General features: G+C 55.1%; 6 protein-coding genes across 6 annotated transcripts; 2 read left to right on the top strand and 4 right to left on the bottom strand.

Annotated features, from left to right (window-relative positions):
* Positions 1–384: 384 nt before the first annotated feature.
* On the bottom strand, positions 385–2,252 carry PODANS_7_120 (uncharacterized protein; the record flags this gene model as incomplete). The annotated part of the gene is made up of 3 exons (XM_001905516.1): positions 385–1,639; positions 1,715–2,002; positions 2,062–2,252. The coding sequence occupies 3 exons, from the start codon at positions 2,250–2,252 to the stop codon at positions 385–387; spliced, it is 1,734 nt and encodes a 577-aa protein (XP_001905551.1).
* Positions 2,253–2,981: 729 nt separating this feature from the next.
* Positions 2,982–3,537, top strand: PODANS_7_130 (uncharacterized protein; the record flags this gene model as incomplete). The annotated part of the gene is made up of 2 exons (XM_001905515.1): positions 2,982–3,234; positions 3,293–3,537. 2 exons carry the CDS (start codon positions 2,982–2,984, stop codon positions 3,535–3,537), a joined length of 498 nt encoding a protein of 165 aa, XP_001905550.1.
* Positions 3,538–3,826: 289 nt separating this feature from the next.
* On the top strand, positions 3,827–6,208 carry PODANS_7_140 (uncharacterized protein; the record flags this gene model as incomplete). Its single annotated transcript, XM_001905514.1, has 1 exon — positions 3,827–6,208. One exon carries the CDS (start codon positions 3,827–3,829, stop codon positions 6,206–6,208), a length of 2,382 nt encoding a protein of 793 aa, XP_001905549.1.
* Positions 6,209–7,025: 817 nt separating this feature from the next.
* PODANS_7_150 (uncharacterized protein) lies at positions 7,026–8,466 on the bottom strand (the record flags this gene model as incomplete). Its single annotated transcript, XM_001905513.1, has 3 exons — positions 7,026–7,169; positions 7,214–7,513; positions 7,594–8,466. The coding sequence occupies 3 exons, from the start codon at positions 8,464–8,466 to the stop codon at positions 7,026–7,028; spliced, it is 1,317 nt and encodes a 438-aa protein (XP_001905548.1).
* Positions 8,467–9,230: 764 nt separating this feature from the next.
* PODANS_7_160 (uncharacterized protein) lies at positions 9,231–10,033 on the bottom strand (the record flags this gene model as incomplete). Its single annotated transcript, XM_001905512.1, has 2 exons — positions 9,231–9,568; positions 9,664–10,033. The coding sequence occupies 2 exons, from the start codon at positions 10,031–10,033 to the stop codon at positions 9,231–9,233; spliced, it is 708 nt and encodes a 235-aa protein (XP_001905547.1).
* Positions 10,034–11,696: 1,663 nt separating this feature from the next.
* On the bottom strand, positions 11,697–14,078 carry PODANS_7_170 (uncharacterized protein; the record flags this gene model as incomplete). The annotated part of the gene is made up of 6 exons (XM_001905511.1): positions 11,697–11,791; positions 11,838–12,080; positions 12,142–12,708; positions 12,760–13,144; positions 13,206–13,860; positions 14,014–14,078. Coding segments are annotated over 6 exons (2,010 nt in total), but the record flags the coding sequence as incomplete, so codon positions are not given.
* Between the last annotated feature and the right edge of the window lie 173 nt (positions 14,079–14,251).

Below are 14,251 nucleotides of genomic sequence, written 5' to 3'. Positions count from 1 at the left end.
CTTTTATGGATGCGAGCGAGTCAATCTGTTTTCAACAAATACCCCGTGTCCGTTTTGGGCGATGCCACGACGGAGACCAGGTGCTGCGGTGGCAAGAGGAAGAGAGGGAGGAAGAGGCGGAGGCGTGCTTTCAACTCAACTGATACCCCTTTTATAGATTTTTCTTCAGCCCATGTGATGGGATGGAAGACATAGTATGGTAGTTACCTAATTAGTCACAAATATAAAATACAGAACAGGTCATAAGACCATCAGGCCTGGAAAAACACCTTGTTATTATGCTGAACCCTCTGCTCACTGTGCAGAGAGCTATTTCGCCTCCCGGCCAATTGGTATCAAATTATCCAATGAAACATGCATCTGTCTGTATCTACCCAATGACCCCTAGTGCTGGGACTGCTTGTCTGACAACCTGGTGTTCTTCCAGAACCATGTCAAGATCCAGCCGCAGCCGATCATAACCATGCTAATAATCAACAAGACTTGCTGCGCGTCGTGATAGGCCCATGAGATGCCGAGACGGATGGGTGTGCCTTTGCGGTAGCCGAGCTGTGTGTACATGCTTCCAGAGATGCTGGTGACTTGCATGTCGGTCAGCTGGGGAAGCCTGTCCCGGATGGCCCCGGGGAACACGTTGGTCCAGACGGCCGACGCAACAGTGGAGCCAACTGCCGTGCCTACACTACCAAAGAGGTCCAGGATGGCAAGGATGGCAGCCATCTGGTTGTGGGTGACCTGGCTCATCATGGCGAGCTCGGATGCGACAACCAAGGGCCCGGCGGCAAACGAGGCAAAGATTTGCGTCATGACAATGTAGCCAATGTTGACGTCGGGGCGGCGGAACTCAATCATCAGGCCGATGCCGAGGAGCATCAGCGGCAGCGAGTAGTAGACGGCAACCCACTTGAAGCGACGAGTCTTTCGAATGGCCCATCCGAGGGGGATGGAGGCGAAGCACATGCCGGTGCGGTAAATGTTGGAGATGTACGTGGCCTCGGTCACGGTGGTGTTCCAGGCGACCATGCACATGGACGAGAAGAAGTTGCCCCAGACCATGGCGCTGGCAAAGATGAGGGTGAGCATGATGCCGGCCAGGAGAACGTTGGGGTGGCGGAGGAGGTGGGCAGGGACAAAGTTGACGGGGGCGAGCCACTTCTCATAGGCAACAAAGCCGGCCACGAGGAGACCGCCAAAGATGAGAAGGCAGATGATGAGCGGTGAGCGCCATTCATCGGCTTGATACTTGTAGATGGCAATGGGAACAAGGAACATGGAGAGACCGACGCCGAGGATAAAGATGCCGAGGAGATCCATCTGGATCACAGCCTCCTTGACGCGGGTAAAGGTAATCTTTCCAAACTGGCGCGGCTGGATGAGACCCATCTTTTCAGCACGGTGCTGGTTGTAAATAAAGATGAGAATCAAGGGGGTGACAATCACGGGCGTGACGATGGCCCACATGCCCATGCCCCATCTCCAACCAGGACCTCCGTTCATGATGAATCTGTCGGCGATGGGACCGCCGGCCCAGGTCGTCACAATGTAGGGGGAGGTGGCGTAGGCGAGCATCAGACCTCTGTTTTTCAAGCTGGTCGTGTCGGAAACGAAGACGGTGATGCAGTAGCTGATGCCCTGCGCACTATTGGTGGTCACGGTGCCGGTCAGTTTCTCAAGATCCAGGTAAAACTCGACTTTGTACCATGCCTGAACTTACCCAACGGTGGAAAACACATAGGCGGCCGCGTACTGCGTAACATTCTTGCACGCAGCCATCATGACGAAGCCAATCGTCCAGATGAGGAGCATGAGAGCCATGCCCTGCGGCCGACCCCAAATGTCAAGAATCTTGGCCAGGGGCAGCTTGGAGACGCCGCCAAGAATGCTTGAGACAATGTACACCACGGGAGTCAGACTGTGGGAAGAGAAGGTGCTGGTAACGAAGGGGCTGTACGCCCGGGCGCACACCTCCTGCAGCGACGTGACAAAGTAGATGAGCCAGATGCTGTCGAATACACCGGTTAGCGTCCCATCCTCAAGCTGTCTGTTCAACCGTCTTCTTACAAGACATAGGCTCCAATGAGGTGCGACTTTGGCCAGACGAGCTGCGCGGCCTCGATAGCTCGAACACCAGCCTGAGCATCACTGGAGATGGCGTCTTTCTCCAGGTCGGCAGAGCTGTGTCCTCTCTCTTCGACGACGGGACCAACGCCCTCATCCGCCGACAAGCTGGCTGGCTGCTTCTCCGTGGCCATGGCTGCGGCAGTGGACGGTGGTGACAGAGGAAGAAACGATATATGCCAAGAATGGCAAGACGGAACACAGCAAGGCAAGTAGCAAAACAGGCGAGAGACGTGGGTGATGTTTTATTAACGAGTTAATCCCCTTTTGCACCTCTCTACCACCCAAACAGACCCATCAATCGTAGCCATGCACACTCCCATACTTTCACACTCCCACACTCCCAAATCACACACTCCCAAAACTAGCTTGCGAGAATTTCCGGATCCTCGGCGGGCGGATGGGGCAACCTGGTTCCACAGTCACCCACCCCCAAGCCCATCCTTCACCGGGACGAGGACGAGAGAGGGGTCGAGCCCCGGCAAATTCTGCATCCCGATTCGAAGAAAAGAAATTGGCCACGGCCGATAGACAGGGGTTCGATCTAATCTCCATTATCTGATCATCTGATTGCCAAGGCCCATGCATGCACGGCCTCGACGGGGCTATTGGCGATAGCGCCGCAAGCTCTGCACTGCGATGCGAGACCGGACAGCCCTTGTCGCCGCCCAGCAGGGCCTCCGTTGCAGACACACCCGCCCACCAGGAACCGAGGCTACCCACTCCATTCGATGTGACCCTATAAAGAGCTCTGCAAGAGCTGAGCTCGGGGGAAAGTGATCGCCCGCCCTGATCTTGTTGTTCTCTGCCTCCCACCAGCTACTACCTACTCAACAACCGTCGAGACCCATCCTTCTGCCAAAATGAAGTACATCACCGCTCTCCTCGCTGCCGCCGTTACCGGTGTTGTTGCCCACGAGGGTCACGACCACACCACCCTCGGTGACTACGTTCCCGAGTGCTCGCTCAAGTGCCTCAGCGACGCCCGCAAGAGCGCCACCACCTGCAAGGACGACACCGAGCTCGAGTGCTTCTGCATTCTCGAAAACTACCGTGCCATCTACGATGCCAGCGTTGCCTGCGTCATGGTTGCCTGCGGTCAGGACGTTGCTGTTGGTATGTTTTACCGCCCTGTTTGGCTCTGAGTGCTTGCTGACCATCAATCTCTCCGCAGCTGAGGTCCTTCCCTCTGTCATCTCCATGTGCGACGAGGTTGCTCCCATGACCACCACCATCGGCGGCGGCACCCTGGAGCTCCCCACCGACTCTGCTTCGTCCAGCGCTGGTCCTGCTGCCACCCCTACCACGACCGACGATGCCGCCCCTGCCGAGACCAGCACTCCCGGCTCTGGCGCCGCCGGCCTCGCCGCCGGCCTCGTCGGTGCCGCTCTCCCCTTGGCCATGGCCGCCCTCCTCTGAATAACGCGGACGGAGTGATCCTTGTATATTTTGATACCCGTGAGGGTGCCGAACAGGGGCAGCCCAGCCGGGTGGGTTAATGTATAATATGACACGAATGAAACCTTGACGAATCGTAATGAAGCTTCATGGCCAAAACTTTGTTCCCCAGTGCATCGTCTCAGCCTGTTCCGTGTTTGCGCTGTGCATATCCATCTTTGGATAGTGACGTGAGCCAGGATGGTGATATGATTCAACAAGAGGTGGGAGCGGTGAATGAACATGACGAAAGAAAGCACCGGAGACACGCATGTGCGAGAATGCGCACCAGGGCAGTCATGGTAGGCCTCAACTTGTGCAACCTGAATCCGAGTGTTTGCTGAGCGGAAGCAGTGAGGCCTACAACCATCGCGAGCGGCCGAGTCAAACTGAGACTGGAAGGGAGGGAACGGGAGGGAATGGACAGACGAGTATATGTTGGCGTCACCGGCAAGGAAAAGACAGAGATGTTAAACGCATACTCTCATCGTTCCAGCTCGCCACCGTTGTTTCCAAGCAGCAGCAAAGTGATATTGACGCCGACACGATGGCGACTCCATATTCAGGACCCAAAAACTCTCTTCAAGCCAGCAAACCAGTCGTGGTCGGTGTGTACGGCATCCCTGGCTGTGGCAAGTCGTCCATGCTAGTCGAGTTGAAGAACAGGCTGGGCGAGGAGCAATTCAGCTTTCATGAAGGCTCCCAAGCTATTGCCTCTCTGCTTCCAGGAGGCCTTGCCGCTTTCCACCAGGCCAGCCAGGACGAGAAAGCGCGCTATCGTGAACTTGCGATCAATGCCATTGCAAATGAGGCCACCAAGAACCAAAAGGTTGCCGTTGTTGCCGGTCATTTTATGTTCTGGTCCGAGAAAGACCAGCAGTACCACAGGGTCTGCACCAAGGCCGACCTCGAAACCTATACCCACGTCATCTACTTCGACACGGCGGCAGATATCGTTTCGCTGCGCCGTCAAGACGACAAGGGGAGAGAGCGGCCCACAATGACTCCGGCTCGCTTGGACGACTGGGCCAAAACGGAAAAGAGGGAGCTCCAGCGGCTGTGTCGTAGCAGCGGCATCCTGTTCATTGCGTTGTCTGAAGCAGAAAGGGGGGCCCTGTCGGTGAGGACGATCAACCTTCTTCTGGACTTTCAGCACCATTGCTCCCAACACAACCTACGGCTTGCGCAGAATCGCCTAGACAGCATCAGCCTCAGGTCGGGCTTCACGATGGACTGCAAGCAGCCGTGCACAATGCTGGTGTTGGATGCCGATAAAACATTGGCTACTCAGGATACGGGCAAGCTTTTTTGGGAGGTGATGCTGAAGAAGAATCTACTCGATCCGAGCTCGTTGGAAGGAAAGTGCGAAGATCCTTTGACCACGCTCTTCAGCAGCCAGCTGGGATACTCGTACACAGCCTTTCGCCAGGCAACATTGCTCTATGAACAATACTCCGATGAGCAGGTCTTTGAGGGGGTTTGCCGGAACATAGCGTCCCTGGTCAAGATGCATCCAGCAATGGTTTCCCTGCTGCAAACAGCTGAGCGCAAGAGGAATGTCTCAGCAGTGGTGGTAACGTGCGGTCTGCGGCGTGTTTGGGAGATCGTCCTGGCGAATCACGGGTTGATGGGGACAGTCAAAGTCATTGGCGGAGGGCGCATTTCGGACGGGTTTGTGGTCACAGCCCAAGTCAAGGCGTCGCTGGTTGAGCGGTTGCAAAACATGTATGGCCTCTATGTATGGGCCTTTGGAGATAGCCCCTTGGACATTCCCATGTTGCGCGCAGCGGACGAGGCTATTGTAGTGGTAGGAGAGCAATATGTGCGGAGCAGAAGCATGGAAACGCACTTGCTCCAGGCCATCGACTCGGGTAACTTTTGTCCGCGACAAGTCTTGCTACCAGAGACTGCAGCACCGCGCCAGGATGTTGAAAGACTTCCCCTTGTCAATATCGAGAGCTCCGAATTTCTTTTCGAAATATCCCGTCAACGTGACCACCGACGTCAGCCAACTGCCGAACACCACATCGTTCATGCCACAGGCAGAGCTGCTGCCAAGCTTCTGACAACAGCCACGCGTGACGCAAGAGTTTCGGGGCCGGCACTGCGCGAGGCACATCGACTCGTGGGGCGGTATCTTGCAACAGAGCTATTGCCGGATGTCGTTGGCACCGAGGAGTACGAGATTCCGCACGTTCAGGGGCATCAGACACTTGGCCATCGCGTAAAGAACGAGAAGAAGACAGCGATTGTGGCCCTTATGCGCGGGGGCGAGCCCATGGCATTCGGTATCAGTGATGTGCTTCCGCTTGCCATTTTTCTCCATGCCAAAAGGCCAGAAGACGTCGAAGCGCGTCACTTGTTGGGGCTCGAGACGGTTCTGCTGGTCGACTCGGTGGTCAACACTGGCAAAAGCATTGTCGAGTTTGTGCGACACATTCGCGGCCTGAATTCCAGAGTAGGTATTGTGGTGATGGCTGGGGTTATCCAGGCCAAGGCGGTTGCTGCCGGTCCTGAGGGAGTCCTCCACCAACTGCATCAAGGCGAGCCGAAGGTGGACGTTGTGGCCTTTCGGCTATCCGACAACAAGTTCACGGGGAAAGGGGTGACTGACACGGGGGCGCGCCTGTTCAACACGACCGAGTTAGAATAGAGGCAGGAAATGGGGAAATGGGGGACGTACCTCTGGTGCTGGTCGCTGTAATGGTCTGTTGTTGCATTGGGATGGAATTGGAGGTGACAAGATTGGACATATCGGTGCGTGGGGTCGTACAAGCGGTGTCCGTCAAGGTGCCTGTTGGAGAAAAAAGTGGGGGCACTCTAAGCTCCAAGCTCTGGAGCTGGCACCACCTGGACCTGAGCATTCTTCAATTTGCACTTGTACATATGATCAGCATTGGAAATGCCTCTGTCAACTCGATTTATTGAAACATTATTTACTTGTCGTTACTGTCGCAGTGCCTGATAGCGTGGCTGATCGTTCCCAACGCCACCAGCGGTACTTGACATGATGCTTCACTCCCAGGCACCGCAGGCTTCGAGCCAAACGTTTTTGTCATCTCCTTGCTAATGTTTGGACACTCGACACAGACCACTCATCTATCTGCCTGCAAAAAGCTGCCAGCCTTTCGAGATGCAAGCTCGCCGCGCCCAGAGCGATGCCCTGCTCGACGACCTCGCGTAATTCTTCCCATCTCGCGTCAGCGTAGCAGCACCGATGTATCTGACACCGCCTCTGAACGCGACCTGGTTTGCTGGCTGGCTTTGCGGCGTGTCCTGGTGTTCATCTTGGCCCAAGACTCCTGTCATTGGACGTGCCAATCGATGAACTGTTGGCTTGCTGCGGAAGTTGGCTCGCTGTGGAAGCACAAAGCCAGGACATTGCCCATCATCACCACACGGGCTTGCGACTTTCCGCCATGCTCAGTGGAGCAACACATCCCGCAACCTGATGTCCTTGACTATCGCCTTCACTCAGAGTACACGCCAGTATCCTCAAAAGGCCTTGCTCCCATGGCAGCCCACGTTCCCTTGCACATGAGGTCAAGATCGGGTTCTTCGGCAGGGAACAGAAGCTCCGATTTGCCATCGAAATACTGCGTGATGGACCGGTCCTGTTTTGCCCAGCGTTAGCCAGTGATTCTTACTTTGCGGCCACTTGGAGGCTTCGACATACCAAACCCAAAGTCAACTTGATCACGCCATCGCCAAACCCCTCGGTAAAGACGTATTTGGGCTTCTTGCCCTTAACGGCCCGCACCACGTTGTCGGCGCAGATCTCGGCCTGGCGCGCCGCCACTCGCGAGTTGGGATTCCGCACCTTGGCCTGGGCGACGTCACCGCAGACATATACATTCGGAAGGGAATCGTCATCGATTTGAAGGTTGGGCTTGACCCGAATGTGACCGGACGGGGCGATTGTGTTTGGCGCGAGGCTCGCGACGATGCCGGAGGCGGGCTTTTGCCCGGTGCAGTTGATCTATCAGCAGTGTCTTGTCAGCATCGAATCTCGATTTGTGGTATCAAAAATAAACCTACGAAGCAGTCACACTCAATCTTTTGTCCCGAGCTCAGTGTGATGAACTTTCCGTCTACAGACTCTGGAAGCACCTTCTCGCCGAGGATGACGTTGACGCCCAGTCTTTCCATGGCTTCCGAGGTACCCTGTTGCAGTCCGTTGCCGAAACGGTGCATCAAGGTTTGCCGAGAGTGCACAATGGTGACAGACTTGCCCGGATATCGGTCCTTTGCATCCGTGGCCGTTTCGACGCCCGCAGCGCCACCTCCGGCGATGACAATGTGGCTGGCATTCTTGACGCGCTCCTGCATTGCTTTCAGCAGCTCAATCGCCTCCTCCTTGTCCTCCACGCCGGCGCGGGACGGAAGACCATCGGCGACGTTGGATCCGGTGGCTATGATAAGATAATCGTACGGGATCACCTCGCCACTCCGCAGGAGCACGTTCTCCCTTGTGAGACTGGTCACACGGTCACGTACCCATTGCACCAGCCCCTTGGGCCCCATGTCAAAAAAGTCGGGGCTGTAGGGAATGAAGGCTTTGTGCTCATGGCCTTCGACGACGCAAAAGCGAGGGAAGACCCAGGTGAAGTTGAAGTGGCTGTTTGGCTCGATCACGACGATGCGGTAGCGGCCATCTCGGGGCACGGCGCCGGCCAGGAGGCGCGCAGCGTAGAGGCCTGAGAAGGCAGCTCCAACGATGACAATGTTTTTGACGTCGTTTGGACCGATGGACGCGTCCGACTTTGCGAGTCGGTTCGCAATCTTGGCCGACAGACTGCGGGAAAAGAAGTTGTAGTATGTGCGAAGACCATAACCCACCAGCCTGAGGAACAGGATGGCCTTTCGCAGCCGCTGGAGCAGCGTCATCCTCTGTGGTGGTTTTTCGGCCATGGCGGGAACTGTCTGGGTTGGGCACTGTCACTCACCAGCAGGATGTCGGCGACCCTGTGGTGCCGAGAACGTCATTCTATATGCTCACTGCCGTCCCGTCGAAAACACACAAAAGCAACCCCTCCAGGTACACCATGCTCAATATGGGCCGCAAGGGTCGGAAAGAACTGGAGACAGCACGGCAATCTGGTACGGAACAGGAGACAACCGCCGACCAGTGTTGGATAAACACCCCTGGCGAGGGGAGTGGTAAAGCGCACTTTTTTGCGCACTTTTTTCTCCAGCACGGTGCCATGGCTGCATTGCAGAGAGCTGTTCTCCGTATCCCGGCTGGGATGGTGTGGGGGGCCCAGAGGTGGCTCTCAAGATTATCTCCATGGTCCGATTGATAATTCGACTTGGCACTCGACAGGGGTCCCACAACCCACCCGCCCGCAACCGAGGAGAAAAGTTTTGATCGTGGGATGCCGTCCCTGTCGTCCCTGCCATCCGCACACCGACGGCCAGCCGGTATCGGGACATGCTCGTTTCGTCGGCTGCATTCCAGGGCGACACATCAATTTGGCAACAGAGTCAGGTACGGATACAATGAGCTGTCATTTCCCGCCCCCAAATATCATGGACCAAAACACCTGTTTATATACACAGTTTTCCCAACCCAAAACAAAACGCCCTGATAAATCCATGCCAGCCCGCGCCCAGAAACCCAAAAGGAAGCAATTTGTTACGTCTCCACTCATCACAAAGCCAACTGGTCCTGTCCTTTAGAGCTTCTGCTTCTTGGAGACCGGAGTGGCAGCGTTGAACTTGGGGTAGCCCTTCTCCTTCCACTCATAAAAGCTCATGCCACCGGCAGACTTGGGCATCTTGACCATGAGAGGCACCGAGATATCAGTGGCAGTGCCGAGCGTCTCGGCCTTGTGAACGATGGTCTCCTTGAGACGCTCGTAGCCCAGCTTCTCGTAGAGGCCGACCGAGGAGGGCGAGGCCTCAAAGTACATGGGCAGGTTGGTATAGTCGACGAAGCTGAGACCCCAGCCAGCAAGGGCGGCACCGGCCTGTTTGCCCTGGTGTTCGGGGAGGACACCGATGACGTGGGCATCTGGACAAGAGCATCTCGTGTTAGCAATTCTATCCCGTAAATGGGTCCGTGGGAAGACGTACAGATGTATTGCTGGTCGCCAAAAAGCTGCTCACGCATGTCGTGAAGGGGCTTGAGAACCTTCTCAGCGCGCTCCTTGGCCTCGCCTTGGAGCCATGGAACACCTTGGAAGGCGCGCTCCTCCACGGAGCGGCGGCGCAGAATCACATCGATGAGACCCATGCCGACAATGTCGCCATTGTCGGTGTCGACGCACTTGTAGGTGTATTGGGAATCAGACTGATGCCACCAAGCGAGGGTGCCCTTGGCGTGTTCCTCACGGAACTCTGGTGAGTTCACATTGCCTCCGGGGAAGAGGATGTTGAGCATGATCTCGCCCATGGGGTCATGGTGGAAGGCGGCAAAGTAGGAATCATACACGCGCTTGATGTCGGGAATGAGGGCGGGGAGGACGACGTGGACCATCTTGACGGTTTGCTGGGGGTTTGGGGGAGCTGGCTTGGGTGGTTTGGAAAAGGTATGCTTCAACCGGAACGAGCAAGAGACCCGATGACAGAATCCAGGATGAGAGCACTGTTATATGTAGGGACGCCAAACGTTAGATCGGAAGCGAACCAACAAAAACATGAAGGGGACTGGACTGTCCCGCCATCCGGGTTACCCTGGAGAAGGTCCAAATTCAGCTGCAGGCTCTTTGGGGTGGCAGCGACGCAACGGCGACATTCAGACTATCGATTAGCCACGTGTGGCATCACTGTTCCCGTCCATCATGATCCTGGTCTAGATGAGCCTGGAGAGTTGAGAGGACCATGCAGAGGGACGGGCCATGCGCCAATTTTGGCTCTGTTTCCGCTGGTGGATGCTTTGCATCCTCGTGTCGGTTGTTGACTACCGCCATCCTCCAGCCTACCGGTACAAAAGAGAGAGATCGAAGGGTCGTTTCCCCTCCAGTCTCATGCTAGGTACATGCGCGCTGTTGCCAACAATGAACACCTGCAGATTATCGAGTCCATGGAGAAATGTTCAGGTGGAGGAGGGGTTTCATTGTGGGTGGTCACTTGGCGTCGTGTGATGGTTTTTCCACTCAGTCGTTTTTTCCCAAGGCGCAGTGGAACAGGACCCACCGCGGTGTCCTTGGTGGAGGAGAAAATAAAGTTATCAGATCGGGTTGGTGCTCGCGATTGGCTGGAACAACCAATGGCCCCACAACGACCTGAACCGCCGTCGAAGCCGAAATCGCTTGCAAAGACACATCTCGCGTCTTCTGTTACCTAAAGAACAGCGAAAAGAGCCAGACGGGCTAAACACCTTAGCCGAACTGGTCAAAATGCCGCGGTGTGTCCACATTCTCCGTCAAAGACCAAGCGATCTGATAACCCCCCCTGGTCACCTGTTTCTTCTGCACACGCCCCCTCCTTTTTCGTTTTCGGCTGCAGGGCTGAGTTGTCAGAACTCGAGCGCAAGCAACATCTCCGTTGCCGATGCCGCTGGGGGCGTTGTTGAGGTGGTCATATCTTTAGTTGTGGGGATGGAGGATCGAGCAATATCGATCGTGGTCGTGGGAGACAACTTCTCCGCCTTCTGTCACACTCGCTCTACCGACTACCGTGCTACGATCGTCAATGTGCGTTTGCGTTGATCCCGCCGCTCTGGATTCAGATGGCCATGCGACAGTCAGGCTTTGAGTAGCCACTCACCCACTCTAGCCTCGTGGGAAGCTTGTCACCGATCAGCATCCAGCATGCAGTGAGATGAGGTGGTGAAAAAGATCCACCCATGGATGGTCACATTAGTGATGAAGAAGAATGCGCAAGGAGTTATTTTGTCTAATCTTATTCAACGCCCATCAGCCCAAGCAATGACTATATGGCCGGTCCATCGGACCATTCAGCTCTCCTCGGCCATCTTTCATCTCCCAACCAAAGCCTGGTGCGCTTGCCCAAACCACGCTGTGGGGACAGTAAAATAGAGGCTTTGATTGGGGAAGAAAGCCCTGAAAGATAATCATTAGGCTTTTAAATTTTTCGAGAGATTTCAAAAGATAATTGCAAGGCTTTGAAAGATCGTCGACAGGCGTGTTGGTTATATTTTTATGCCCCGAACTTTTTCCACTTGCCAAAGACCGTTCTTAAGGAACAGCCGCCGGACCTCCGGCTTTCTTGCCAGCCAGCTGCATCTTGGCCGCCCTATCCGCACGCCAGCCAGGGCATTTTAGTCTGAGAACTACAGAAACAATATTAGTTCTCCATTCAAGCCAGAGCTCTGCTACTCAACAAGTTGCACGTACCAATAACCGCAGTTCCAACCAGGAGCAGATCCAAGACCGCCAGCCCCGTAAAGCACCATCCACTCCCCATCTTGGCCACCAGTGTTGGTGTTATCACCGACACAATGGCAGCCCAGGGGTTTCTCAGCAAATTTCCCAGCGCAAACGCTCCTGCCGCCTGTTGAGCAACACATTCGGTCAAGAATGCTGTAGTGGTGACAAAGACCCAATTCATCCCAAATCCGGCTGTTAAATACCGCTGGTTAGTTTCCCGTTGCGGCGGAAGTTATCTGACAGGAGTACATACTCAAAAATGTGGCAAACAAAACTGCTGCTGGATGTTTGCTACCATCCACCATCCATCCATATAGCAGAGTCCCCAACACACAAATCAACACGCCCCAGATCTGGTCCACAAGTCTAAACTCTGGATCAATCTTGGTGTCCTCTGGCAGTTGCTCTGCTGCCCTCGCCCTTCTCCAGTCCGAGGCTCTACCACCAAGCAAACTCCCCACAATCATAGCAATTCCTACCGCCAGAAAGCCAGCGCCGATTCCCGATGGGCCCCATTTGTATCGCTGACTCAGCTCGGTCGGAAGTTGTACGGCAATGGCGAAGTAGGTAGAGTAAAGCATAGCAGTGTTGAAGCTGACGATGCCGATGGGAGGGTAAATGAACAGGTTCCAATACCCTTTGAGGGTTGGGATGGGCGGTGGAGGACCCCTTTCCCACCTCGGCGCGAGAGGTGAAGACATGGAAGGGGGCCAAAAGAAGATGGGCCGTTCTGTGTAGATACGGCCTCCGCCCACGCGGGCGCGAAGAGTCTCAGGGAGAGAAGAGAGAATCACAAGCCAAAGTATGCCGCTAGAAATCGCTTTGGCACCTCGTTAGTCGGCGGACGCACATCATGCAGGGAAGAACACACCAAGAAATCCGAAAATCCATCTCCAGTTCGCCTCTGCCAATGCACCACCCAACACGGGACCCAGGACAGGACCGCATTGAGGGCCCATGAGAAAAATGCTCATTGCGAATGCTCGCTTCTTCGGCTCCGTGATCTGGGATGGACTGACGTTAGCAAGTTGGCAACGAGAAAGGCGAATATATCTACCCACGTCAGCAACTGTCCCTGCCCCCATGCTAACAACACTAGCACTGCCAAACGCCTGCACGACCCTCAAAAACACCAGTGCTCCGTAGTTTGCTGGTACTACAGCAAGAAGCACGTTCGCCAAGATGTAAATGGCAAGGCTTATCAAGTACAATGGACGGCGACCCTTCCAATCTGCAAAAGTGGACCAGAATAGCGGCTGTAGACGACATCAGCATCTATGTTGTCTGTTGATGGGATGGGGGAGGGTAAAGGCTTACACCGAACGCAAAAGTCATCATGAACACTGAAACCGTCACATTGATGGCGGTTGGGCTAACATTGAACTCTTTTTCCAGCACCGGCAAGGCAGGAAGATATATACCTCCCGCCAATGGCCCGAAGAATCCAGCAATCGTTATAGCAGACAAGATGAACTTTCGACGGAGAGGGGAGAAATCGGTGTAAGACCCAGACCCATCCTGCTTCGGACTCGGATTCAGGCCCGGCGGCTCGTCTGCTGGTGGCGGGCCATTCGGTAAAGACTCATTATTGGACGTGGAAAGGTGTTGATGGGAGGATCGGGGACCTAAAGGTAAAGAGTTTTTCTCGGGAGTATTGTCTGTCGGGGAAGGAGGCAGGGATATCGAGGCCGGGTCATCATCACGAGCAGGAGGGGGAACACGTTCAACTAGAGGGATTCTGTCTTCGGGAGAATGGGGGCGACTATGGCGGGTGCGTGATCTTGATCTTGATCTGGACTGAGAGGAAGATGCTCTGTGCGGAGAAGATTGTCGAGAGCGTCCTATCTGGACGGTGAGCTCAAACCTTACCATTCTGCAGGCATGCCCCAGCAAATTGACAGGGCCAATTAGGGATGAACAGGTTTTGTGAACTGAGAAGCAAAATGGAATAGAACAGGTATTCCGTTTTCTTCTACTTTTTTTTATTTTATAAAAAACAGAAAAGGGAGAGGGTTAAGCTGGGTTCAGTTCAAGGAATTCCGGGCTGGTCACACCGAGAAAAGCGCTACCTAAAGACAATAACCTACTCACAGCGGACAGCCGGCCGGCCGCCCGGGCCTCCGACTTCATACTCCAGCACCTCCATAGCCCGGGGTGTGTGAGGGCGCAGCACCTGCCACAGCCTACGGGACACAGCAGCAATCCATCTCGACCTCTTCAAAAACATACGGCTTCACATCATGCTGAGGTGCAGCTGGGGTCCCGAGTAATACAGGCCTCATCCCCATTCCATCCCTCCAGCCTCGCTGCGTGTTAGCGCTAACCTAGCCCCCCTGCCGCTGCACCTCCTCTCCCATTGCATT

The sequence above is a fragment of the Podospora anserina genome, chromosome 7 (genome assembly GCF_000226545.1).
Source record: "Podospora anserina S mat+ genomic DNA chromosome 7, supercontig 3".
In the NCBI taxonomy this organism is placed as follows: domain Eukaryota; kingdom Fungi; phylum Ascomycota; class Sordariomycetes; order Sordariales; family Podosporaceae; genus Podospora; species Podospora anserina.
Note: the sequence above shows the minus strand (reverse complement) of the source record. Positions and strands in the feature narration are given on the sequence as shown.